This window comes from Hyaena hyaena, unplaced genomic scaffold, assembly GCF_003009895.1.
Source record: "Hyaena hyaena isolate Hyena2069 unplaced genomic scaffold, ASM300989v1 scaffold_399, whole genome shotgun sequence".
In the NCBI taxonomy this organism is placed as follows: domain Eukaryota; kingdom Metazoa; phylum Chordata; class Mammalia; order Carnivora; family Hyaenidae; genus Hyaena; species Hyaena hyaena.
Window position 1 is genome coordinate 581,428 of NW_024081033.1, and position 27,528 is coordinate 608,955.

Sequence of the window (27,528 nt, forward strand, 5' to 3'; positions counted from 1 at the left end):
TTATTCGTAGTGAAATGTTTATTTTTGAATACTTTTACAGTCGCAGAAAAGTGGCAAAGATAATCCAGGGAATTGTGTATACGCCTAACACATTTTCCGCAGTGCTAACATCTAACATTATCATTATACATTTGTTCAAACTAAAAAGGCAACACTGGATCATTGTTATGAACTAAACTCCATATTTCGTTTGGATTTCATGGCTTTTCTACTAATGTTAACAGAAGTACTTTTTTACTACTCAGAAAGTGTGGGAGCTTCATTTTATAGTGGTAGTTTGTGAACTATCAAAATTCCACTCCTGAGAAAATTCTTGCTTATCCATATATCACCTTTGTAAAGATTTTTCTTCGCTCAATGAGGCACGTGACTTATACGTGACAATGATAATACAGTGACCACGGGGTTCAAAAATGCTAAGGCACTCAATTGAATAACATAGTACGTCTGAAATGTAAATAAAAGTCACATTAAGACAAAATGTTAAGTGGCAAAAATAGCTCTATAGGTACGATAAAATCACTAGATTGCATTATTTCAAGGCTTATCAGCGAACATTCGAATGTGAAAAAGATACAAGCTCTAAACTGGTTTTTATTATAATTGTGTTTTTCCATCTTTTGGTGTGCTTTTCACACTGTAAAACGGTCTTATTTGATGAGAGAGATATATGGTTTAGGGGGAGCAGAATCTCCCGTAAAAGAGAATGCTATCGGTTCTGTTGTGCCTGATGAAGAAGAGGAATGGGTGGTTTGCATTAAATTCAATGGAGGGGAGTTTACTTCGAAAACTCACCTCACTCCCAGTACCGGCTGAAGCCTCGGTACCTTGTTCATTTATTTCTACAAAAGCCTTGTGGAAAACATTGGACAGAAATAAGTTTCTCCCCATAGACATTCCTGAGAAATCAGCTATGGCCTCGTTAAAGGCGTCGCTCATCCCCATGCTGCTCAGGGTCGACTTGAGATCATGCGTCTCTTCAAGCATAAACTTGGGAAGGTACAGCTGCACCTCACACAACTCCATCATGTCTTCACTGGTCCACTGGCTCAGCTCCTCATAGGTCAGGGCCTTTTCCAGCTGCAGGTTTGGAACAAGGAGGAGAGAGTCAAGGTAGAGAGAGGAATATTGGTTGAGCGAGGCCTCAACATATATATAGATGAATTGTCACTCTTGTTACACTGGGTAACAAAGCACATGCTTTTGAAAATCCTTTGTGTCATGAGATCCTTCACACTGTTGACCTACAGAATCTTTGTTTTGCAACTTAATAGTTCTCTGGATACAGGAGAATAAAACTTTGATTCAAAACGACAGTACTTCTGGGTCACCTGGGTGGCTCAGTAGGTTAAGCTTCTGACTCTGGATTTAGGCTCAGGTCATGATCTCCCAGTTTGTGAGTTCGAGCCCCACATCGGGTTCTGTGCTGACAGCATGGAGCCTGCTTGGGATTCTCTTCCTCCCTCCCTCTCTGCTCCTCACCTACTCATTCTCTCTCTGTCTCTGTCTCTGTCTCTCTCTCTCCCTCTCTCTCAAAATAAACAAATGAACATTTAAAACAAGGCAGTACTTCTATAACAGCCATGCAAGATATCAACTACACATGGAAATGCAGCAATAGAAATATACATTTAGATGATGTCTACACAAAAGAATAAGCTTTAGAAGAAATTGTGTGCCAGAGTACAAAAAAAAAAAAAACACAGACATTTGTTATACTAACATGGGAGACAGTTCTTTGAAAACAAAATCAGGGGCGCCTGGGTGGCTTAGTCGGTTAAGCGTCCGACTTTCACTTAGGTCGTGATCTCGCGGTTCGTGGGTTCGAGCCCCGCGTCGGGCTCTGTGCTGGCTGCCAGCTCAGAGCCTGGAGCCTGCTTCAGTCTGTGACTCCCTCTTCTCCCTCTTTCTCTGACCCTGCCCTGCTCACGCTGTCTCTCTCTCTCCTAGAAATAAATAAAAATATTTAAAAAAAAAAAAAGAAAACAAAATCAAAGATAAGATAAAATGCCACAACAATATGAAATTAGTCACCATAAGCTATGCAAAAAAGAAGTGAGGGAAATGTAAAGAAAGGAAAATCCTCACATCTTAAGAGTAATGCCCTTTTTAGTGTAGTTTTGAGAGTGTTTTCCTCCTCTTTATATCTTAACATTTTTAAATAATATATATGCATCCATATGCATAAGAATATATGTTAAAAATGTGCTTGAGTTTTTTAAGTTTATTTATTGAGTGGGAGGAGAACACAAGCCGGGGAGGATCAGAGAGTGAGAAAGAGAATCCCAAGCAGACACTAAACTGTCAGCATAGAGCCCAATGCAGGGCTTGAACTCACAAACTGTGAGATCATGACCTGAGCCGAGATCAAGAGTCAGATTCTTAACTGATTGCACCACATCTTTTAAAATAACATGCTTGTTTCAAAAAACTTGCTTTGCTGGTTTGAAAGTTTTTATACCCAAGCATTGCTGTCAATTACATACCTGTAGATGATGTGCATTGATCTGATAACATAATCAGTTCAGGAACCTGCACTCTTAGGAAGAAAGGCTTATCTTATAAGGGTGGGACCCTAATAGTTAAGTGTCCACACTTGGTCTTATTTTTACCATAAGGAGTATGGCACACATGAGAAGTTATGCACTGTGCAAAGAAAGCCAGGCCACTCATTGCATGAGAAACTAACATTTGATTTAAATTTACAAATAGAGGGCGCCTGGGTGGCTCAGTCAGTTGAGCATCTGACTTCAGATCAGGTCATGATCTCACAGTTTGTGGGTTCGAGCCCCACATCGGGCTCTGCTGACAGCTAGCTCAGACCCTGGAGCCTGCTTCAGATTCAGTGTCTCCTTCTCTCTCTTCCCCTTCCCTGTTGGTGCTCTGTCTCTCTCTGTCTCTCAGCAATAATTAAATGTAAAAAAAATTTTTTTTAATTTACAAATGGCTCAGAAACATGGTCTGACGAAAGTTCTATCCACTGTAATAGAAATTTGGCTGATAAATAACTTAAATAATGCTTGAAGGTAGTACTGATATGGACTATTTCTCCTGAAGACTGTTTACTTGATTAAAATGTCTTTTTTTACGTTTTAGAAGTCAGGGTCATGGTTAACAATGTATATCTAAAGCTAGACTGATGCCAGCGATTTGAAAAAGGAACCTCCAATTAGGTAGGCTTTACCAGAGGGAGAAGAAAGGCCTAGACTGATTGAAAGATAGATCAATGCACACAGCTTTGTGACAGACATTCTGTTGCTCATGTGGCTGTTTTTTTTACCTGCCCAATGCAAGTGCCTGTAGATTCCTAAGCCTTTCTGAGGGTAGTAGTACCAAACTGATAGAGTTTTAGAAAGTTTAAATGATACTGTGAAAGTAAAGTCCCTAGGTCTCTGGTACTTTGGTTGCCTTCCTCTACAGGAATCCAAGAACAGAGAGACTATGTCTTATGTTCCCCGCCCCCAGAGGGGTAAACACCGGATCCACCTTCACATCAGACAGACTGTACCTGATCCAGTCCTTCGATATCTTCTGGAAGCAAGATGAGCAGGCTGAGGTCACGGCTGTTATAGTAGAGTTGGAGGCCCATGGCCTGTGGCTTTGGAATGCAGAAAACGTTGAGTTTTGTTTTCACGGACATCATTTGCACTGGTTTGCTGATACTCTATGGGAAGTAAGTAGCAAAGTCACTGAGGAAGTGTTCCACCTAATCTTTAATTTTTTTTTATCATAATTGGTGCCCAGTAGTCTGAGACGGTGGTAAAATGAGTGATTCTCTGCAAAATGCTGAATAAGTTATTCAGACTTTGCTTTCTGGAAGTACATGTTTCACTGGATACCATTATCAATAAGTAATGTGGAAGTTTCTTTTATAACATGATTGTGACAATCTCTGTAAATCATAGCAAGCTGGATCCTACGGTACTCTTAAAAACTATATAATCTTATGCAAACTATGTAGATTTCAACGATTCAGAAACAGAATAAGGTGCATTTCACATGCAACCATTTGAGAAAGTATTGTAGTATCATAAACACTGCAATTTATCAAGAGAATAAAAAGATAATAGACTAGAGGAAATATTTGCAAAATACATATCTGATAAAGGGCGGGTATCAAAACGTATAAAGAACTTTTAAAAACTCAATGGAAAAAAAAAACAATTTTACAACATAGGCAAAAGACATGAACAGATACCTTACCAAAGGAAGACATACAGTATTTGAAAAGATGCTCAACCATATGCCATTAGGTAATTGCAAATTAGGACAACGAGACACCACTACAGACCTTTTAGAATGGCTAAAAGTCTAAAATGCTGACAAATATCAACCTATGGCAAGAATGTGGAGCGACAGGAAATGCCTTTCTCTGCCAATGGGAAATGCAAAGAGCAAGCCCCTTTGGAAGACAGTTCTTTTTGTAGGTTCTTACAAAACTAAACGTAGTATTACCATAGGATCCAGGTGTGCTAGTGAGTACTTACCAGTATGAGATAAAAACTTATGTCCACACAAAATCTTGCACATGAATATTTATAGCAGCCTTATTCATAATTGCCAAAAACTGAAATTAACTAAGATGTCCCTCAGAGGGTGAATGGCTAAACAAACTGCAATACCTCCAGTCAATGGGATACTACTCAACAGTAAAGTGAAAGGATCTATCAAGCCGTGGAAAGACAGGGAGAAAACTTAATTACATATTGCTTAGTGGAAGAAGCCAATCTGAAAAGGCTACATACTCTACAATTCCAACGATAAGATACTCCAGAAAAAGTAAACCTACGGAGACAGTAAGAGGATCCGTGGTTGCCAGGCATTTAGAAGGAGGGATGAATAGGTGGAGTACAGGGCACTTTGAGGGCAGTTAAACTATTCCATATGATACTGTAACGGCAGATACATGACATAATGCATTAGTCAAATTCCAGGGAACCGTACAAGACCGAGTGAATCCTAATGTAAACTGTGGACTTCAGTTAATTAAGAGTTATTGATATTGGCTAAATAATTGTAACAAATGTACCACAGTAATGCAAAATGCTAATAATAAGGGAAATTATGTGACTGTGGGGAGGAAATAAGGGAACACTACTTTGCTCTCAATTTTGCTATAAACCTAGAAATGCTCTTTAAAATGTCCATTTTTAGTAAAGATAATGGTAAAACAAAAACAAAACCCTGCAATTCAGATATTATAGACATACGTCATTTATCCATTCTACAAGGAGCTAAATGGCAATCACAAAGCTCTACCCTTCTGCTAAGGTAGCAGCCATATGGGTAGAGCTGTTCGTTCAGGATACTTCATGATACAGTGATTGTTTCAGGGATGAGCACATGAATGGCACAAAATAGAGTCTTCCTTGGGACCATTCTGTTAGAGCTAGCAGCAAAGACTATCTACCAGGGTTGTGAAGCTAGAACACTGAAAAAGAGACAACCATATTCCCAGATCATATGGGTGAATTGTATCTTCAGTATCAGACTCCCTGGACTTCTCATTTCCTCTTAGTTACATAAACTAATGCAAATACAATTCCCATTTCATGGGCGCTAGTTTGGAATGCTCTATTTATCACTCGCAACTGAAAATTCCTTGTGGATATACTAAGTCAGGTAACTATCCAGCTCATTTCCGGGTAGCCTATTCGATTACATGTTCAGTCTCTTTCCCATCTCTATCCCACCGATGGTGTGAGAACCGTCTATTGCACACATCCACGTGATTACTGCCATAGGTCCCTGGCAGCGCTATTTACGTGAGATGCCTCACCCCAGGACCAAACAGCTCTAACAAATGTTGGATAATTGATTGCTGGGAATTTAAAATGAGATCTATCAGAGTGGTGTCTAAAACGGAGGCAGTGTTGTGAGTAGCTAGATTGTGCCCTTGTGGACTGGGAAGGAGAGAAAGTTAGACTTTAGCCTGAGGGAGGAATGATAGAAGAAACAGAGTTAAAAAGATAGAGACTGAATCTTGTTTCCACTCAAGTTCCAAGGACCCACCATATTCCAGCCCTTGGATTCTAGGAGATCTATCTGTCATCTTACATTAGTCTCCCTTTTTGTTGCCATTGGTTCCTATCACAAAAACAAGCATGTTACATCCTAACACTAGGAGATAACTCAGTGAAAGAGATGAGATTTTAAATTTTTATCTCTATCACTTATGGAAGGGTAAGAGTTTGGTAGAAGAGAGTGTTGATCTAGTAGAATAAGAACAGAACTAATAGTGAAGGGTTGGGGTTCTGGTAGATTTCTGACTTAGATACAACTCCAGACATGTGACTCCAGTAACTTAGCCACCTGGGAAATAAATATAATAACTACCTTATCTACTCTATCAGAGTCGTAGCAAGGACTCTGATAAAATAAGCAAATAGTCTGTTTTCACAAGGGAAAAAAAAAAAAAAAAAAACAATGAAAGAGGAAATTCCCAGCATGATGGATTTGGGGGCTTTTAGCTCAGCCGTTCCTGTCCTGGTAAGAACGAGAGTTTACAGGAACATATATTCAGAAATAAGAGTGAATTTAAAGTAGAATCTCCTCTACAATGCCATGTAAAAGCTCATGCTGATTATTAAGAGATTTCTACCTTGTTTATCCTGAAAGGCTTTTCTGTGGTATTTTGGACTAAGAACTGATGTTCCCAGATTCCTTTAAAGTAAAGGGCATTCACCAGAACCATTCTAGTTGTGGAATCCACAGCATCATCAGGTAGGAGATTCACAATTTTTCCTAAAAGAGAAAGAGGAGGGATTACAAATGGTATCATTACATCCTGGCAACAAGCCACACTTAAAAAATGATAAATATGGGATACTGTTAAGTGATAATATCTCATATCCACCAATGATCCAAACCGGGATGTTAGCACTGATATAATAATACTTAACAGATCCTATTTAAATTTCATCTATTTTTCCTATAAAGTCCTTCATCTGGATGAGAAATCATCCAAGATCTCAAGTTGTATTTAAGTGTCATTTCATCTTAATCCCTTTGAATCTGGGACAGTTCCTCATTCATTCTTTGTCTTTCATGACCTACACAATTTTGAAAAAAGTTTGGTAGCATGTCCCTCAATTCTCAGTTCAGATTTGTCTGATGTTTCCTCAATTGTATCCCCTGAGAGAGATATGTTAGTTCCTAAAAGCCAGTCCCTGTGAATGCGATCCTATTTGGAAACAGGGTCTTGGCAGATCAAATCAAGCTACGATGAGGTCATGCTGGATTAGGATACCTCCAATCCAATGACTGATACACAAGAGGAGGAAAATTTGGACATGGACACAAAGAGAGGACAAGCCTCTGTGAAAACACAGACATAGGACAGACCTAAAGAAAAAATTATGTGCCAACAGAAGCAGAGATTGGAGTGGAGTGTCCAGAAACCAAGTCAAGGATTGCCAGCAACCACCAGAAGCTGGGAGAGAGGCATGAAACAGTGCCTTCCCTACAGCATTTAGAGGAAGCTTGACCCTGCTAACACCTTGATTCAGATGTGCAGCCTCCAGAGCTATGGGAGAATACTTTTCTATTGTTTGAAACTATCCAGTTTGTGGTAATGTGTTATGGCAGCCCTGAAAAATCATCACAACCAAAGAAGCGATGTTGTGTCTTTCTCAATGAATCATACCAGAAAATATATGATGTTCATATGTCCCATTACTAGTGATATTAACTCTGATGATCCGATTTCTACAGGTTTCTCAGTGTAAAATTATGAAGCTTTCCCTTTGTAATGAATAAGTATCATGTTGGGAGATACTTTGAGGCCATGTAAATTTCCTGTATTCACCAAACTTTTGCTCTCTAATTTTAGTATTTATTGATGATCTTGCCTGAAACAATGATTGCTGCAGTTTTTGCCAAATGGTGATTTTTCAATTTCCACTATTTGTTCTACATTTCTTAATTGGAATTCTACTGTGAGGAAGAACTTTCCCATCTCCTTCTTGTACTTAGGCATTCAATAATTTATATCACTATAGACTCATGAATATTTGTTTTACTCTATGTGTTATAATTTAGTACTATCGTTATTTATTTTGTTTCTCAAACTGTCCCAGATTTGGCTATTGGAAATCTCCTCAACCTGGCTCCTATATCCTTTTGACATTGTTCCCAAATATTTTGAGCACTTCCCTACATTTTGGTATCGCAGTATACCCTAAGGTCTGTCTGATGCTTTCTAGGAGCCCTGGTTACTTTTTCTAAGGGATGGCTTTTAGAACTCAAGATGTGAATGTTAGCTATACTCATTACTACTGGGGTGTCATTGCTCAGCAGGGAAAGCTAGGAAATACACATATTATACACATATCTGTAAATATTTCCATCTCTATATAATTCTATCTCTGCTTTATATTAAAGATGAGGAAGTCAGATTGACATCACCTGTTTCAATCCAACACCGTGGGGTTTATGCTCACCTTTGCTTTTCCTTATTTGTAATTCCTTTCTCTGTCAGTTAGCAACCTGGATCTTATTATTCCCAATATATTTACTTATTTGCTCAATCCTAGAACATACATAAAATAGGCTCAGAATGGCTAACCCATTCTCCTGTGGAAAACAAATTTGATAACTAGGGTACATGATTTGTATACAGTTCTCTTTTTTAAGTCTTAGATTTCATAGTCAAAATATTCTTTTACTAGAATAAATATTTGTTCAAAAGAATAATTCTGAAACAGGAATGTAAGCTAATAAAAGATGTTATAGAAGGACTAGAAGTTTTGAAGAGAAAATACAGATGGATTAGACTGATAGGTAAAGCCACAGTGTGCATGTGCATACACATACACACACACACATATGTACGCATGCACACACTCACAGAGGACTACAGAAGTCCAAGTGTTATCCAGGGTGTTGGAAGCTCAAAGGCCATGAGCAGTGGAGCTTGTTGGAAAAGGGTGGGTGTCAATAAGATTGAAGGAATTATGCCATTTACAGCAATTAATCTTAGCCTGGACTGTGAATTAGAATCACCTGAGGATTTAGAAATACTGATGATTGAGCCTCATTTCCAGAGATCTGAATAATTCACCTGGGGTTGGACTTACAAATTATTAAATTTAGTTTCACATATAGTGAGGACCGAGAGCCACTACTTTGAAAACATTTGGTCTATTGGCCTTTTACACCTCCCTGCGTGCCAGCAATGGGTAGCAAATATGTTAGCTTGCAGGTTAGTGCAATGAGTTAGGACACTCATGTCACACTATGGTTAGGACATAGTGGGTTTGCTGAATTGTGTTTTTAGAAAGTAAGGATTATAGGGGCACCTGGTGGCTCAGTTGGTTAAGCGACCGGCTTCAGCTCAGGTCATGATCTCATGGTTCGTGGGTTCGAGCCCCGTGTCGGGCTCTGTGCTGACAGCTAGGTCAGAGCCTGGAGACTGCTTTGGATTCTGTGTCTCCCTCTCTCTCTGACCCTCCCCTGCTCATGCTGTCTCTCTCTCTCTCTGTCTCTCTCTCAGAAATAAATAAAACATTAAAAAAAAATTTTCTAAAGTAAGGATTATATGTAATACATGTAATAAAACTTTTAAAAGTGGTTAAGAACAACTAAAATTAGGGACACCTGGGTGGCCCAGTCAGTTAAGCGTCTGACTCTTGATCTCGGCCAGGTCATGACCTAACGGTTCTTTTTTTTTTTTTTTTTTTAACATTTATTCAGTTTTGAGAGACAGAGAATGAGTGGGGAAGGGGCAGAGAGAAAGAGGGAGACACAGAATCTGAAACAGGCTCTGAGCCGTCAGCACAGAGCCTGATGTGGGGCTCGAACCCACAAACCGTGAGATCATGAGCTGAGCTGAAGTCGGATGCTTAACCGACTGAGCCACCCAGGCTCCCCGACCTAACAGTTCTTGAGTTCAAGAACTGCATTGGGCTCTGTGCTGACAGTGCAAAGCCTACTCTCTCTCCCCCTCTCCCTCTCTATCTGCTCCCCACCTCTCAAAATAAGTAAATAAACTTTAAAAATGTTTATTAAAGAACAGTTAAAATTAGGTCTGCTTAACTTCTCAGTTTCCCTTTATATTTACAAACAAAAAGTAGGTCTGGAAAACGTAGGTTTTGGGGATTGGGTTTTGCACTGACTTAGCTCAAGTTGATCGAGATCCAGATGATTTAAGCTGTTTGCATTGTTCCCTGGGTTCATATGCTTTCAAGGAAGCGAAACTTTTGAAACCCCCACAGCTCTGTTAGAACGTGTAAAATATAATTATTTTACAAAGGATGAAAAAAAATGTAGTTAAACACAACTTTAAAGTAACACACAAAGCCAAATTTGACCAGGGCTTTATTACACTCTTGAGAACTAAAGGGCCACCTACTGGCTCGTGCATTGCACGCATCCTTGGTAGTTTTAGGTATTGGGAAGGACAATCTTTGAAGATTTTCGGGGTTAAGTCCTGCTGGGCACAGCGTTATTAATGTGGCACTAGAGGGCCCCATGTGCCAAGCACATGATAGATTTTGAGATTACAAACAAGTACACAAGCATGGATTACCAACCCCCAACTTTTAAGTAGCTTGTAGACTATAAAGAAGACAAATCAGAAAAAATTGCAACATATAACTGACACTATCACTGAGTGATATGTGTGTGTCCAGCATATGTCCCAGTGTGTGTATGTTGTATATGTCCCAGTCGTCCACATGACTACTTGAAAGACAACCTATCTGAAAGCCAAAGGGAAGAAACTTCCTTCAGGTGGTTCAGAGGGAACGCAATCATGCCAAAGAGTTTCTAGTAACTTTGCCTTAAGGACGTGCAAAACTTTGCCTCGATAAAGTTCCTGAATAGCTGATGAATTTATTACTTTATTTGATGTTGAATAGCCCTCAAATAGCAGGTATTTGTGTTCAATATGTAAAGAGAAAATACAGAAATATTACAGCTTCCTGCCTCTTTGGAAGAGTCCACTTCTAAGAAATAGAGCAGGCAGGATGAGCTGGAGGAACAAAGTTATGGATGTGGGAAACAGGGGCTTAATAAAAGATTCGGACCATGCCCTTGGTTAGCTCATTTGTGGGGAACCCTCATTTTACTAGTAGTATGACAACAGGATTTTTCAAAGTGTGGACTCTCTTATATCTTGACCATAGAGTAATTGCAATCTGAAGTCTATTCTTTCCTCCATAATGTAAGGTTATTTACTCAGTGCTTCCTAGGAAGCAGAACTTCCTATGTGCTGTCAAATGTGGTAGCCACTAGACACACATGGCTACTAAATTTAATTAAAATGAACTAATGTTAGAAATTCAGTTCCTCAGTCACATTAGCCACATTGCCAATCATCTAGAGTCACATGTGGGTAGCACATGTGACTATAGCACTTGGGCAGAGCAGACTTATAGGATTTTTCTACCATCACGGGAAGATTTCCTTGGGCAGCTATGGGATCCAGAGAGTTGGATCTGATCGTGTTCCTTGAAGGTGTTATTTTGTGCTGGGGAAGCACGGGAAGGACCCTAAGAGCCAAGCTTATGCCTCACCAGTCAATGGCTCTCCTCTCAGCTCTGAAAAATGTTGCTCAGTGTGTAGAGACGGGAGATTAACTGCTCCTAGCCTCCCTGTCTATACAGCTCCCCTTTTCCTACCAGATGACATAACAGGCACTGGGTTAGGAATTTGAGACCTCAGATATGGTGCAGCCCCAGAATACCCTCAGGCCCACTTCTGTCGTGTGGAATGCTTTTGCCTATACAATCCCATGTGGTCCTCTCGCCAAATGACACAGTGCAAGTCCTCAGTAAATGCTAGCTGATCTAGAATTCTAAAAACAGGCTTACTTTTGAATGAATTCAAGTCAGATATAAGTTAAGTAATATGGTCACTCTTGCCTCACCATGGCTTTTGAGTCACTAGTACAACGAAAAAAGAACTGAGAATTCAGGGCTGCCAACTTCCTTAGTTTAGTTCAACAAACAGTAACGTCTGAACAACTGCTATGAGCAGGCCTACTGTGTGTTAGTGGTTCAAAGCCGAAACTCAAACCAGGCAGCATCACTGCACTGGGGTCCTTGAATCTAGTAGGGGAGGCTTCAGCAGTTAACTTCAGCAATAATATGGCACCTGTCGAGGTAAACTTTCCCACCAAGTGCAATGAGAGCAAAGAGGAAGGCTCTTAGCCTGGCCTGGAGCCAGGACAGGGCAGGGGATTTCAGGTAGAGGGAAGAGCTTACGCCAATGCACAGGGTCATGAGGTAGCACAGGGGGTTCTGGAGACTCTGTGGCACTAGGAATTCCTGAAGTACAAATTCTGAGTCAGAGAATGACAAGGGTTGAAGCAGGGAGACGAGCAGGGGTCTAGGGTCTTGCCGGGCCTTCTATGTCAGTTTAGGGAGCTTGAAGTCATCCTGTGGGTCATGGGGTGTTGAGTACAAGAGTGACATTATCTCCCTAATTCATATCAGAGGTACATCATCTGGGTGGCCGAAAGGAGATTAGATTTGAGGGGAGCAGCACTAGAGGCAGGTTATTGTATTAGCACAGACGAATGATAACCAAAGCCAAAGGCAGGGGAGGAAGAAATTGGAAGGAAAGGTGGACTCAGAAACATGTAGGAGGAGGCAAAGGAAAGGGGAGAGCTGAGAGCATCTGTCAGATTTCTGGTGTGAGCAAGAGTGTGTGTGCCAGTGCACACAATCACTGAGATTGAGAATGAACCAAGAGGAAGACTAGGTGTGGCAAAACCATTCTGAGGTCTGACTTCAGGTCTGCTGAGTTTGAGAAATGTGGGGCCCTCAGCAGGTACGTCCTGGCAGGTATATATAATGACCACCAAGGTTCCCGTGGTATGCCTAAACATTCCACATACTTTGATGCAATGCTAAGGCTTAATTATTACTATTCATTAATAATGACATCTTTTGTATTTCTTTGTGACATGTAACGGACCATCAATAGTTATATCGATTTAAAAGGCAGCTTGGTCTGAGTTCAGACTTTAGGGCTAAACTGACTTAGATTTGAATCTTATCTTAATCTTATCTCTGAAGATTTAAACTCGTGATCTCAGGCAAATTAATTTCTCTAAAGCCTCAGCTTCCTAATTTCTAAGATAAGGATTACATTAAAAGACTTCTAGGGGGGCGCCTGGGTGGCTCAGTCGGTTAAGCATCCGACTTAACTCAGGTCATGATCTCACTGTTTGTGGGTTCGAGCCCTACGTCGGGCTCTGTGCTGACTACTAGCTCAGAGCCTGGATCCTGTTTCGGACTCTGTATCTCCCTTTCTCTCTGACCCTCCCTTGCTCACGCTGTCTCTCTCAGAAATAAATAAAACATTTAAAAAAAAAAACAAAAAAAGTCTTCTAGGTTGTCTATAAGAATCTACTATTTCCGTTTAGAAATAGAACACTGTGTCGTTAATTTTAGCCATTCTCACAAGTGTGAGGTGATATCTCATTGTAGTTTTGATTTATATTTCCCTGATGATGAGCGATGTTGAGCATCTTTTTATGTGTCTGTTGTCCATCTGGATGTCTTCTTTGGAAAAATGTCTTCTGCCTATATTTAACTGGATTATTTGTTTTTTGGATGCTGAGTTTTATAAGTTCTTTATATATTTTGGATACCAACCCTTTCTTAGATATGTCATTTGCAAATATGTTCTCCCACTCTGTAGGCTGCCTTTTAGCTTCATTGATTGTTTCCTTCTCTGTGCAGAAGCTTTTTATTTTGATGAAGTCCTAATAGTTTATTTTTGTATTTGTTTCCCTTGCTTCAGGAGACATATCTAGTAAGAAGCTGCTAAAGCCAATGTCAAAGAGGTTATTGCTTGTGTTCTTCTCTAGGATTTTAATAGTTTCCTATCTCATTTCACACCAGTCAGAATGGTTAACATTAATAACTCAGTCAACAACAGATGTTGGCAAGGATGTGGAGAAAGGGGAACCCTCTTGCACTGTTAGTGAGAATCCAAACTGGTACAGCCACTCTGGAAAACAGCATGGAGTTCCCTCAAAAAGTTAAAAACTAGAACTACCCTACAGTCCAGCAGTTGGATTACTAGGTATTCATCCTGGGACTGCAAAAATACTAATTTGAAGGGATACATGCACCCCAATGTTTATAGCAGCATTATTAACAATAGCCAAATTATGGAAAGAGCCCAAATGTCCATTGACTGACAAACAGATAAAGAAGTGATGGTATATATACACAATGGAATATTACCCAGCCATCAAAAAGAATGAAACCTTGCTATCTGCACTGACTTAGATGGAGCTAGTGGGTGTTATGCTAAGCAAAGTAAGACGATCAGAGAAAGACAAATACCATATGATTTCACTCATATGTGGAATTAAAAACAAATAATAATAGTGGAAGAAACAAGAGAGGAAAACCAAGAAGCCAACTCTTAACTATAGAGAACAAAGTAACAGAAGGGAGTTGGGTGGGGTTAAATGGGTTAAATAGGTGATAGGGATTAAGGAGGGCACTTGTTGTAATGAGCACCAGGTGTTGTACGGAAGTGATGAATCACGAAATTTTACACCTAAAACTAATATTACATTATATGTTAAGTAACTGGAATTTAAATAAAAACTTAACCTATTAAAATTAAAATTAAAAAAGAAAGGGAACACTCAAATTTTAGGTGAGCATGTGGATACCCAGGTAAAAACGACATCTTATAGGGGCACCTGGGTGGCTCAGTCGGTTAAGCATCTGGTCAGCTCACGTCTTGATCTTGCGGTTCATGAGTTCAAGCCTTGCAACAGGCTCTCTGCTGACCACTCAGAGCCTGGAGCCTGCTTTGGGTTCTGTGTCTCCCTCTCTGTGTCTCCATGCTCTGTCTCTCAAAAATGAATAAATGTTAACAAAAAATTTTAAAGACATATTATAGGTCTTTATTACCGCAAGTCTAGGCAGCCAACTGTCCTGGTTTGCCTGGAACTGAGAGACCTTTAGGTGATAATTCCAGGAAAATCTCAGACAGGTTGGTCACTGGAGCATACAGTGCGCCATGTAACTGACTGGGCTATGAGTGAAACTGACGTGTGAAACTCTCAGGTCATCTTCTTAAGAGCAAAGAGGCTTTCTTTTCCCCATTTCCTGCTGACTATAAAATGGAAAATGCAAGAACCTCCTAGAGGTAAATATGAAAACCGTGTTTTGAGGATGGCAGAGCTGACCCCCTAGTCTGGGTCTCTGGATGGTCTCAAGGAACAGACTGCTTATCTCCCTTTTGACAATTATGTGAAAGAAAAAGAAACTTCTATCTTATCATTAAGCTACTGTACTGCAGGTCTCTCTGTTATAGCAGCTCAGCCCACACTCTAACACGTGATCTTATTTTGAAAATTACTTAAAATCATGACACTTTTAATGCCACAATTTTGTTATTACTTACCAGCTGTTTTTCTTTAGAAATCACAAATGGAGCAGTACCCCAAATTTCCAAATTTTCCTACTTTTTACCCCTGGACTTCTCTTTAGACTGACTGGGATATAAGAGTTTCTTGTCCACTTAGTAAAGGTGGTATCTATCCTGACTTCCATGTTTTGGATAAGACTCATGGGGAAAGCTAGGAGTCTAAACATCATGGGCATGAATAGAAAGACACGTTCTGAATACCTCGAATGTGACCATTGTTCTACTTAAGAAAGACACCTGCTTACACACAACGCAAACTCAGAAAAAGACAATGCTTGGAGGAAGCACTTTGCCAAGCACCCTGGTGAAAGCTTACCCTCAGTCTGGCTTTCAACCCAAGAGTTGATCTCCTTTCGGATTTGTCCAGAAGCTCCCACAAAGTTAACAGATTGTGGTTCTGCACCAAAGTATGTTTTCACGTCCTCTGAATATTTCTGGAAGATACAGGTAATATCTCCGTCTGTAGTTTATCCAAAACTGAGAAATCAAGTCTATTCCTGGACAGTTGCAACCCCCCACCTCGTCGTCCCCTTTCTGTCTTTCCATACTCCCATTTTGGTCAAAACCTAAACCCTCCCTCTTTAGAAATGGCTGGGCACTGACCCCCCGTGCCAAAGCCCAGATGTGGAGGGAAGCCTGTCTCCCGCAGTTCTGGGGCTCCCATGCCCCAGATTTATTCATGTCTGTGAAACGGGGCTGGAATGAAAAGAGACGAACTCTAGGAATCCCAGGACTCCAGTGAGCAAAAGGTTTGGGCAGTTGCACTTGGCTTTCTGCAGCAGGGACGGAGCCTACGTGAAGCCTGAAGGGTCTGCCCACTGGGGACTCTGAGTGCCCACGAACCCGTGATGGGCCACTCAGGAAAACTCGACCCTGCCGTGAAAACTGATTGCCAGGCACGGTCAGAGTTTCAGAGGCTTTCTGAGGGAAGAAAGCTGGCCTCATACTTCTGGCCCCTTGAGGTCCACCCTGGTGGCAGTCATATACGTGGGCTATAGGGGTAGCTGCTCGTGGGGCCACCTGCCTCAGGAACAAAATTTATTCCTCAGGACAGCTGTCATACTTCCTCATTTTATTACTTTATGGAGGAATTGTGTGCAGTAAAAACGTGAGTTAACTCAGTTTCAGAAATTTAAATTCTGTAGAGTTTATTAAAAACAAAAAAAAAAGCTTAAAGTTTCACATGGCACCATTCTCTGTCTTGACTCATGGGTTCTGATCAACCCATCTGAGCACATCCAGGACCTGTGGACACTTTAACAGATGTATCATTTTGTATCTCTGTGTCCTTCTTATCTGTAAGTGCCTGCCGGACTCAAAACCTCTTGCTTCTGGATCACACCCGAATGCACACGACTACCAGTAATAGAAATGTCTTTAAGACCTTGTTTGGATGCTTTCATGCTTTAGTCAGAACAAAGCCCAACTCCTGCACTTTCCAGAATTCACCGGCTATGGCCAGGGATAGCACTGCTGATGCCACAACATCGCTTCAGCCCTTCTATCGCTTTCCCTCTGCCCGATCTGATTTCCTTGCTGTTTGCCCACTGGGCACCCGCATTCTCACGAGATGGGCCAAAGGATGTGATGGGCGAATATGAAAGAAGTCCATGCTCGGCCTGGTTCAGGCTCACCACTCTGAGGCGCCCTTGAATCTGAACTAAGGATGAAATCACCGTCTGCATTGTGGGGTCTCGACCATCAGAGAAGGGGAGAAGTTGATGTTATTCTATGTTAAGAATGTCTCCTAAAGTCATGTTGTGACATGGCTTGTCTGACCCCAAAGTCAGCTTTGCTCCTGAGGACACAGTCTCCAGCCACATTCCCGGGACGATCGCGTCCCTTCGTTTCTGCAGGTTTAGCCTCCTGAGTTACTCCACTGCTTTTACTCCACTTCCTGTGAAACAAATGCTAACCCAGAGATCAGACAGACTGCATTTTTGTACATGTTCACAGGCTGTTCCTCGGGTGTATCCCTTTATTCTAGACGTAAAGATCCGATTACTAGATCTGGTTTGAGACTGATTTTTGGTTTCCTTTACAATTAGACACTTACTGGTGCTCCAAATGGTTGTTTACTAGAAAGCCTGACCATATACATTAGCTTCGTCCCTGGGATCTCTAGAGCAATGTACAAAGAGTCTACTGATTGGTCTCACATGGCTCTTTCTTTCCCATTAGATTAAAACATGTTTACACTTACAGTGTGAAATGGATACGTTTTCTCTCCATATATTCTATTCGCTGTTTTAAGTGCATAAGCATTGCTGGGATTGTTGATTTCTGAGATGAGTGTCTGGAAATGAGAGTGCATTTCTTCAACCTTGCCCCAACCTGATTCCTTTAAAAGAAAAGGGATTAGTCAAATAAAAATGTCGAACAAAAACTGTCTATAGATCAACACCCTATATTTAAATGAAATAATTTGTTGTACTGCTTGCAAAAGCTGATATTGATTGCACGATCAACAAAAAGTGTCTTCTTTAATGTTGTTGGTGCAAGATTTAAAAGTTTTGGGGGCTTCGTTTTCTTCACATTTAGTTTGTAAAGGCAAGAACAAGTTTGAATGTGGGGCAGTTCTGAAAGGGAAGAAAAAAGTGGAGAGAGATAAAGGGAAAGAATACGACCTTTCCAAGAAGTGTACAGAATTTTGTATTTTGGAAATTTTTCTATAATTCTATGATATTGAAAAAATTTAATGTTTGTTTTTGAGGTGGGGGAGAGAGACAAGTGGGGGAAGGGCAGAAAGAGAGGGAAACTGAGAATCCAAAGCAGGCTCTATGCTATCAGCGCAAAGCGTGATGTGGGGCTCAAACCCATGAACAGTGAGTGAGATCATGACCTGAGCTGAAACCAAGAGTTGGATGCTTAATTGACTGAGCCACCCAGGTGCCCTTATGCTATTTTTCTAAGGAAAATTACCTATTAAAGGGTGCTTAAATTCCCCCATGAAAAGACATGTGCTGCAAGTGTTTTCTCCTTGATCATAAAATAGACAATAAAAATAAGACATACCGTCTTTCTTTTCTTTTCACTTTCAGGATAAGATTTGATGTCCTGGTCTCTGAAATGAAGCACCTATCATTTGAACAAAAAGGCAATATATGAACACACTTTGCAAAGACGTAATCATATGAAATACTCTTCAGTAAACACAAGTCAGTCAGTCCCATCAATACAGAACATATAATTAATTAACTAGGGGGAGGGTTTCTGATTTCACTTAAATGACGTGAACAGATGAAGTCAACAGTGGCTTTCAAGTAAGTTTTTGAAATTCCAGTTTAAGTAACTAGTCTCTTTCTTACAATACTCTTTATAGGACATTGAAGGTGATGTTGGGAATACACTTAGAGCTAAAATTTTCTTGTATTCCATGTTTCAGTTTTTTAAAAAATCTATGGCTGTTTTGAGAACTGGGTGTTCTGTTGAGAGTATCATTTAGACAATTTCAGCAAAGCAACCATTGCTCTAGTTATCTAGAACATTGAGGAATTTTAGTTGTTTATTCTAGTTCAGTGTTTCAGTTCTCATTGTGTCTCCCCCTTTCATATTTATAGACACATTCCTTGTGTTCACCCCAACATTTCATCTGGAAGTTAACAGGAAGGATGTGCACATCCTTGTTTCCTCTGAAGTGTGCCACATTAGAGAACAAGGTGATAATTCCATCTCCTACATCATGGACCCAGCTCACAATTAGGAATAAAGTCTAGTTTACTAAAGGTTATGCTGACACATAGTGACAGACAGGGTACATGAACAATTCCATCTCCATGCAAACTGAAGCTGTTGATATTTAAATAACATTTAAATAAAGCAAGGGTGAGAAACACATAGCAATATATTTATATGAAATGGACCCAAATTGGACTCCATCTAAGAGTGCCTATCACATTAACGGTTAAACCTTTTAATAATTAACCAATTATCAACTAGCCATGAACCAGGATTTTGTTGTTTTTAAACTACACAATATCTTGTGAACCAAAAGAATAAGAATGACATCCTTGGCCGAAACTGACAGAATATATAGTCTGCCGCTTTCACTTAAAATTAGTGGCTGTGCCCCTATGCATCAGCACTCCTGTATCCCTTGGGTAAATTCCTAGCAGTGCTATTGCTGGGTCCTAGGGGAGTTCTGTTGTTAATTTTTTGAGGAACCTCCACACTGTTTTCCAGAGGGGCTGCACCAATGTTCATAGCAGCACTCTCAACAATAGCCAAACCATGGAAAGAGCCTAAGTGTCCATCAATGGATGAATGGATCAGGAAGATGTGGTTTATCTACACAATGGAATACTACATGGTAATGAGAAAGAATGAAATCTGGCCATGTGTAGCAACACGGATGGACCTTGAGGGTGTTATGCTGAGCGAAATAAGTCGGGCAGAGAAGGACTGATACCGTATGTTTGCACATATAGGAGGATTGGGAGGAACTTAATGGAGGACCGTGGGGGAGAAGAAGGGGGTAAAAATAGTTGGGGAGAGGGAGGGAGAGAAACCATGAGAAACTCTTGAATGCTGAGAACAAACTGAGGACTGATGGAGGTGGGGGGGGGGATAGGGGGTGATGGGCATGCAGGAGGGCACTTGTGGGGATGAGCACTGGGTGTTATATGGAAACTAACTTGACAATAAACTGTTAAAAAATGTGATCAACATAAATAAATAAATAAATAAATAAATAAAATAAAAAGATGGAATACTTACAAAAAAATTAGTGGCTGTGTCCTTTTCTATATTTGGCAAAGAAAAAAGCATCTTGAGTGGAAATTCTATCACTTGTCCTTTTGATTATTGCATGATTTAGAAGTGGATTTACTCTTTTCTATTTTTTTGTTTTAAAAACACACATATATTTATATGTTTACACATATGCACACATATGCATATATGGCTTTTTAATTATATTTTTGCTATCTATGGCTATACTTGCAGGTGTGCATGTGTGCACTCACACACACACACATACTATGCCTGAAGATGCTTACAGCAAATCAATAATTGCTTATAGGATAATATTGCTTCGTTATTTTAATGATCTCAATGAGCTCTTTATGATCATTCAGACAATTAGAGGTTGAATGAAGAAACAACCAAACAAACCAAAGAAGAGAATTCATTTGATTTTTCCATTTGTGTCTTCAAGAAAATCCTTCTGAGATCGGAAAGATGATGACGATATTTAAAATATGAGCAATTCAAATACCATATGATTTCGCTCATAGGTAGAATTTAAGCAGCAAAACAAAGGGACAAAGAAAAAAAAGACAAACAAAACAAAACAAACCAGACTCTTAACTATAGAGACCAAAATGGTGGCTGCCAGAGAGGAGGAGAGGTAGGTGTATGGATGGGGAAATAGGTAAAGGAGATTAAGAGGTCACTTGTGATGGGTATTGAGTAATATACAGAATTGTTGAATCATTGTATTGTACATCTGAAACTAATATAATGCCATGTGTTAACTTCTCTGGAACTAAAGTTTTAAAATAAAATAAAATGAAGTATGCACCCTAACTTCTTGAAATACGTTAATAATCGAAATTACATTGTTCTTGGTGTTGAACCCAACTTGATAACGTTATCCTCTCTGTCTGATCTTGCCAGTACACACAGACTCTTACATCGTTTCTCAAGCAGCAGTTTTCCAAATGATTCTCTTTCCAAGACTTCTTTTGATGGCCTAAGTAAATGATTAAGTGTACCTTTTGTTTTGAAGGATATGGCCATAGGATGTAAGCTATTTGGATTTCAGGAGGCAAATGACGATAAAAGTCAAAGAAAGCATTTGGTGTGAAGGCCGCAGAGGAGGCTCTCTCCCACTCACCTGGGCTATCTGGGCTGCAGTACTACCCTTGGTACCGAAATACACCATGGCCAAGGAGGTGGAGATGCCCCATGGAGAAAAGAAAATATTTTTGCCCTCAGCAGATTCAGCTAGCTTTTTGCTAAAATCCAGGGTAAATTGGTTGATTGATTTTGCTAGAGAGTCCATTGGAAAACCTAAGAAAAATAAAGCAGGTATAGAAAATGTGTTAATAATCCTCTCTGCTTATTTTATATTTGAAAAAACAATTTGTTGGCTAACATAAATATCTCCCTTAAATCACCTCTTCCTGCAATGACAAAAAAATATATTATCGAATTCGATTTTATATAGTTTATAGAATGTATATATTTCCATCCATTATGTACATATATATTTCCTCTCATCCTTATACATGTAGCTATTCATAACAGCTGAATGTACTATAGGAAAAGTCCACACCAACACCATCAGCTTACATATTAGAAAACTGAACTCCAGGAGTGCGTGGGTAGCTCAGTCGGTTAAGCAGCCCACTCTCTACTTCGGCCCAGATCATGATCTTGCGGTTGGTGAGTTCAAGCCGTGTGTCAGGCTCTGTGCTGATAACATAGAGCCTTGGGATTCTCTCTGTCTCTTTCTCTCTCTCTCTCTCTCTCTGTCCCTCCCGGCTCATGCTCTATAAGTAAATAAATAAGTAGATAGATAGATAGATAGATAGATAGATAGATAGATAGATAGATAAGCAAGCTTAAAAAAAAAGAAGAAAACTGAAGTCCAGAGAGTTTAAGGGAATTGCTCAAATTTTAGCATGAAGGAACAGCAGAGAACAATTGGATGCTAGTCAGTTAGCAGCTCCTTGTTGAAATAAAACACAATAAAAATGGCACTGATGGGGCGCGTGGGTGGCTTAGTCGGTTGGGCGTCCGACTTTCGCTCAGGTCATGATCTCGCGGTTCGTGGGTTCGGGCCCCGCGTCGGGCTCTGTGCTGACTGCCAGCTCAGAGCCTGGAGCCTGTTTCAGTCTGTGACTCCTTCTCTCTCTGACCCTCCCCTGCTCGTGCTGTCTCTCTCTCTCCTAGAAAAAAAAAATGGCAGTGGAATCAGGTCCCCGGACTGTCAGCCCCGTGTTTCTTTTCAAAGCATCATGTGACTGCTGACTTGACACAGTAGATGAGAAATGGCTATATATCTTTCAAGAAACTTTATGCTTTTTCTTACTTACCTATCACCCATATGTTTATATAGTTTAACCTTATTTGTTCGTTCATGCTCTTTTATATGATATTTATTACCAGTTCCTGGAATGCCTCAATCCTCCTTTACTCTGGTAAAATCCAATTCTGTTCAAAGTTTCTCTGTTTCTTTAGAAGCTTCAAGAGTATGTCCCACAACCTCGCTTTTTGCCCCTTGCTTGACATTTCTCACACCACTGGTTCTGTCTTCATACGTCCAGATCTTTCCAACCCCAGAGTAAGTTCCTTGAGAGTCTGTGGGTCTAGTGCACCTTGCTCAGGACTTCCCACAAGATGGATGTTTGTAAATACTCGCTTATACTTCTTTCCAATGTTCATCCTTTGGCTCCAGCCACCATACTTTGTTCACTTAAACTTGAAACCATTCACACCTTAGTGGGAGATGCTTTTAGAGAAGTAAGGAACTCCAGGCTCATTGCCTTTACTCTCACTCACTTGAGAGCCTCTGAAGCTGGTCTTCTTGAACAAAAACTCACATTTTCTCATTTTAAAAAAATTGTATTCAACCTCTAAATTTCACCTCAAGTTACCCTGACATTTTAAGTCTTTTAAGACTTGGGTTCTATCAAAGAAATAGCTATGTCACTCTGTTGCCATTTATAGCCAAATAATTTCTCAAACTGGTTAAATGATTAAACATAAATCAAATTCCTAGACCTGGAAATTCCCATTCGTGCCAACAATCATATAGAACTTCATCTTACACTGATATCACCTGGCCCTCAGAACGTTAGAAAGGTCAGGAGTTCTCTGTGGTCAAACAGTTGCATCAAGGGAGAGACATGTATAGGCGAAGTTTTGGTTTCATCATGAATTGGATTACCAGTGATCCTGTTGAAATCCCTCTAACCATAGGCTTACATTTAATCCCAGTCTCTAACTGCTGCCTCAGTTGTAACTTCTGCTTAATGCTGCAAATAATGACAATCCTAGGCTAATATTACTTAACTAAAGAAAAAAAAAACAACTCTAGTTTTGTAGTCATTATACACCCTCAAAATGTTTGAAACTTGCCAATATCTATTTTTTCTTGAAAGATTCAGTGTCATCTTGGAAATAATCTCCTTGATCTCTTTACAGCTGTATTCATCAAATGATGCTCTGTTTACTGCCTCTATATTAAGCTTTATCTCTTCAAATTTCATGGATTACATTCTTATGCAAAACGCTTGGCCCCTCCAAATCATACTGACCATGAAGGGAAGAGAAACTAGTATCTTCAGGCCTGAGATTTTGGTCTTTCTCCTTATAGTTATTCTAGAGTTTAATTATTTGTAACAGATTCCTGAAAACAATAATTTTCTCTAATGAAAGAGCTAATTTCTTGTGAAAAGTTAATATACAGTTATCTTCAGCTTCATTAATTCTTTTATTAATATCAACACTAATAAATGAGGTATAACCCAGAACGGAAAAGAACAATTCCTGCTCTTTTTTTAAACAACAACAAAAAAAACATATAGAAGAGGTCATCCATTAATAAAATTTAACCCAAGAGTGGAAACTACTTTCTGAAGGAGGCAGAATTTTAGGATGCTATTTTACAGGAAATAATTTACCCATATGAGGGTTAGACAATGATTTTTTTCAGAGAAGATTATAAATGTCTAGGTAAAATTCCTACTATGCTATTTTCAGAATAAATTTTCTTCTGCAGTTTTCAAAAGTTATAGATGTATCAGCTTACATGTATATAAATACATAAATATGCAATACATACACTATGTGTGTAAAATATGTAAAACTTCAACCTGTCAAGGATTTAGGGAAGAAGCTGGAGAACTATGAAAGTAATAAAAGGAGGGGCATCTGGGTGGCTCAGTCGGTTAAGCGTCCGACTTCGGCTCAAGTCATGATCTCGAGGTTCATGGGTTCAAGCCCCGCATCGGGCTCTGTGCTGACAGCCAGCCCAGAGCCTGGAGCCTGCTTCATATTTTGTATCTCCCTCTCTCTCTCTCTCAGAAATAAATAAAACATTAAAAAAATATTTTAAAAAAAGAAAGTAATAAAAGGATAGTGTCATTCATCAAAATATCACATTATAGATACCTAGGGTCCCAAAGAATCTCCCAGTCCCCTCTAATCCAATTACCTTGTTTTATCTGCAAGGCAATGAAGGCCCAAAGAGGTTCAATGTGCTGCCCAATATGCACAGCCAGCTCAGAGCAATACTATCACTGCAACCCCCCTCTCTGGACTCTGAATACAATCGCTTTTGTCATTGCTTCTCATCGTCTTTAAGATTTTAATGGCAAGGGGTGCCTGGGTGGCTCAGCGTCTGGCCCTTAATTTCTGCTTAGGTCATGATCTCATAGTTCACAGGATCAAGCCACTTGTCTGGCTCTGTGCTGATGGTATTGAGCCGGCTTGGGATTCTCGGTCTCCCTCTCTCTCTCTGCTCCTCCTCCACTGTGCCTCTCTCTCTCTCTCTCAAAATAAATAAATAGACATTTAAAAATATTTTAATGATAAAAGGAAGGGATTGTGTGATGAGAGAAGGTTGAACAGGAGGAGGAAGAAGGGAGGGAAGCTGGTGTGAAGGAGGAGGGTGTGGGAAGGATCCTCACCCTGTTTCCTATAAAAGGATACCCAAAGCTCCTTGACGCCTCCATGATACTGATGACATTGCCTACTCTGGGGCTGTGCCTACCAGAAGAAGACATGTCCCCCACCCTCAGCACTTCTATATTCACCCAAAGCCATTTTCTGAGGGAGGCAATAGTTTGGGATGTTTTATGATGAGCACATAGTGGAAGAGTGGGGTTTAGACTATCCATGGAAGAGAAGAAAGCTAACAGTCCATGGTGTGGTGGCCAGGACGGGATGTCAGGTGGGAATCCGGGTTGAAAGCCAGGCCATTAATTCCACACATTAATGACTGGCATCAAATTCATGTTGCCAAGCCCTCTCTTCTGAAGGGTTAGAGGGGTTTGGGCTCAATTATTCTAACAAGACTCTGTTTCTCTTTGCCTAGGTTGATGGATACAGAAGTAGCCAATCTAGACATGGGACTGGAGGAGATGACATTTACAGCTTCACCATTCCTGGTAAAACCATAACTCCTTTCAAAGGAATGCTCTCTCCCTGCCCCCTTTGCCCTCTCTCCCCTACAAACTTCGAAGCAGATTGGGGTTAAATCTGTCTGACTCGCGCAGCATTCTTGGGGGGAGGGGAATGAAGCTTTCTTTATCTATTATTTCCATTTTAGGGAGCTCTTGATCATTTGTGACTTGCCTAGGCACCTCAGCAGAGATGGGGAACATAAATAAATAAACACTTTTAAACAAAGAAAGTTTTACGATACCTTGTTTCCTTCCGCTGGAGCAGAACTGACAGTGGCTCCTTCTGTAAGAGACTGTGGCTGAGTTAAGTAACTTGTAACTGTAGAAATCTTCTTTAGACATTCTAGCACCTCCCTTTTCTTCGCCCCACCCTCTAATTCACTCAGAGGCCCAGGCAATCTTCCCTTCAGGTTTATCTTGGCCTAAAGCTCAAATAAAAAGACAGAGCTAGACAATTAAGGTTTTGCCTGAATTACTTAGTTACCCGCATTTTCCACGTCTGTCCGCATGTAGAGACCTGAATGCTGACAAATTGTAACTCACACTTTCCTTGCTTAATCTCTTCTCGAGGCTGCCAATTGGCCACAATTATAGTGGTTTTCCCCGGTAGTCTTCTTAATACAAAAAAATAGAGGGGCCTCTGGGTGGCTCAGTCCATTAAGTGTCCTACTTCAGCTCAGGTCATGATCTCACAGTTTATGAATTTGAGCCCCACATCGGGTTCTCTGCTGTCAGCATGGAGTCGGCTTCAGATCTTCTCTCTCCCTCTCTTCCCCTCCCCACTCACTCTCTCCTGCTCTCTCAAAAATAAATAAGCATTTAAAAATTATAAAAATGAAAAATGAAAAAAACAGAAAACTCCAAATCAGTGGAATAGTAATGGGCAGCTAATGGAAAATATTATGGGTGAAATATTTGCCGTTAAACTGTTCAATCTGCTTTTTTATGGTGCCATGTGTGAGAGGCATCCAGAAAATGCTGGTTTTCTTCTCCCTTGGTGAGTTGGTGTGGACCCCGGGCATAACTCCATCACGTTGGATGTCCATTCTTCCACCCCAAGGACGAGGGGGCTGAATCAATGTTTTAGACACAGTCACTGAGTCGGATGCTGGTTCATTTTTTGATTATCTTTTATTTCTTCTTATGAATGGCCCCTCACTCTTCTGTATTTATTCAACAGGGAAAACAATAGTTATTGTTTCATTTTCTACCGCTGTATGCCTGCCTGCTTAGCAAGGTGGTGAGGGGAATGGACAGCGGGATGCGTAGGGGGAGCTTTCCAAAGGGATTGAAGGAGAAAAGGAGCCCCTTATAACAGATTTGGAATGTCCTTCGTGCACTTTGCATAAAAATGGGGCACACGTCTTGTGGGAAACTGGCTCAGAGTTTAACCTTTGAATGTTAGTGGGAAACCCAGCACAGAGCTTTTCCCTGGACTTCACTCGTGAATGTGACTTGCAGTAGGAAATCCCGTGATGCCTGCCTGACATGTGCTGAGCAGATAGTAGTAGCCACTGGGGCCTCCAGACTATTTTCAGCTTAAAGTATCACATGGAAGCTGGAGATTAAGGGGGCTTGTTTATCTTGACAGACAGCGGCTCACTAGAGAGTGACTTGGGCCGCATTCAGGCACAGCATGGAGACTTGCTCTAGTTATTTATGTTGCTCTAAATGCATCATTGCAGATGTTGCCAAACTAGCCAAGAAATGGTTTCATCTTCAATAAAAGTCACGGACCAAGTTTTGTTCATTTGTTTCCCCAAACCATCTCCAGATCTCTTTCCCAGTTACCTTTTAAAATTCATACAGGCACACTCCCCATGTCAAGAAAATAATGGTCGTGCTTAATTTTGATGCCTGTTTGGGGGTGGGAAGGGAGAGGAAAGGAAGTAATAGTCTCCTTAGTTAACAACACAATATTATTAACACGATTTTGTTTGTTGTTATTTATGGCCTGCCCTATGTATATGTGGCAAGATGTACGGACATT

At 40.3% G+C, this 27,528-nt stretch overlaps 1 protein-coding gene across 1 annotated transcript; it reads right to left on the reverse strand.

Annotated features, from left to right (window-relative positions):
• Positions 1 to 25,830, reverse strand: SERPINB10 (serpin family B member 10). The gene is made up of 8 exons (XM_039251895.1): positions 25,781 to 25,830; positions 21,242 to 21,417; positions 18,421 to 18,483; positions 17,609 to 17,746; positions 15,722 to 15,839; positions 6,602 to 6,744; positions 3,509 to 3,664; positions 1 to 1,080 (listed from the first exon to the last, which is right to left on the reverse strand). The coding sequence occupies exons 2-8, from the start codon at positions 21,407 to 21,409 to the stop codon at positions 676 to 678; spliced, it is 1,191 nt and encodes a 396-aa protein (XP_039107826.1). The 5' UTR covers positions 21,410 to 21,417; positions 25,781 to 25,830; the 3' UTR covers positions 1 to 675.
• Positions 25,831 to 27,528: the final 1,698 nt, after the last annotated feature.

What these genes read in the sequence shown, in the direction of transcription:
- SERPINB10 (XM_039251895.1), bottom strand. Translation starts at nt 21,409, where the DNA reads ATGGACTCTCTAGCAAAATCAATCAACCAATTTACCCTGGATTTTAGC. An exon ending in CTGCAGCCCAGATAGCCCAG is followed by an intron (nt 18,484 to 21,241) that starts GTGAGTGGGAGA and finishes TTCAAATGATAG; the next exon opens with GTGCTTCATTTCAGAGACCA. An exon ending in ATATCGAAGGACTGGATCAG is followed by an intron (nt 1,081 to 3,508) that starts GTACAGTCTGTC and finishes CCAAACCTGCAG; the next exon opens with CTGGAAAAGGCCCTGACCTA.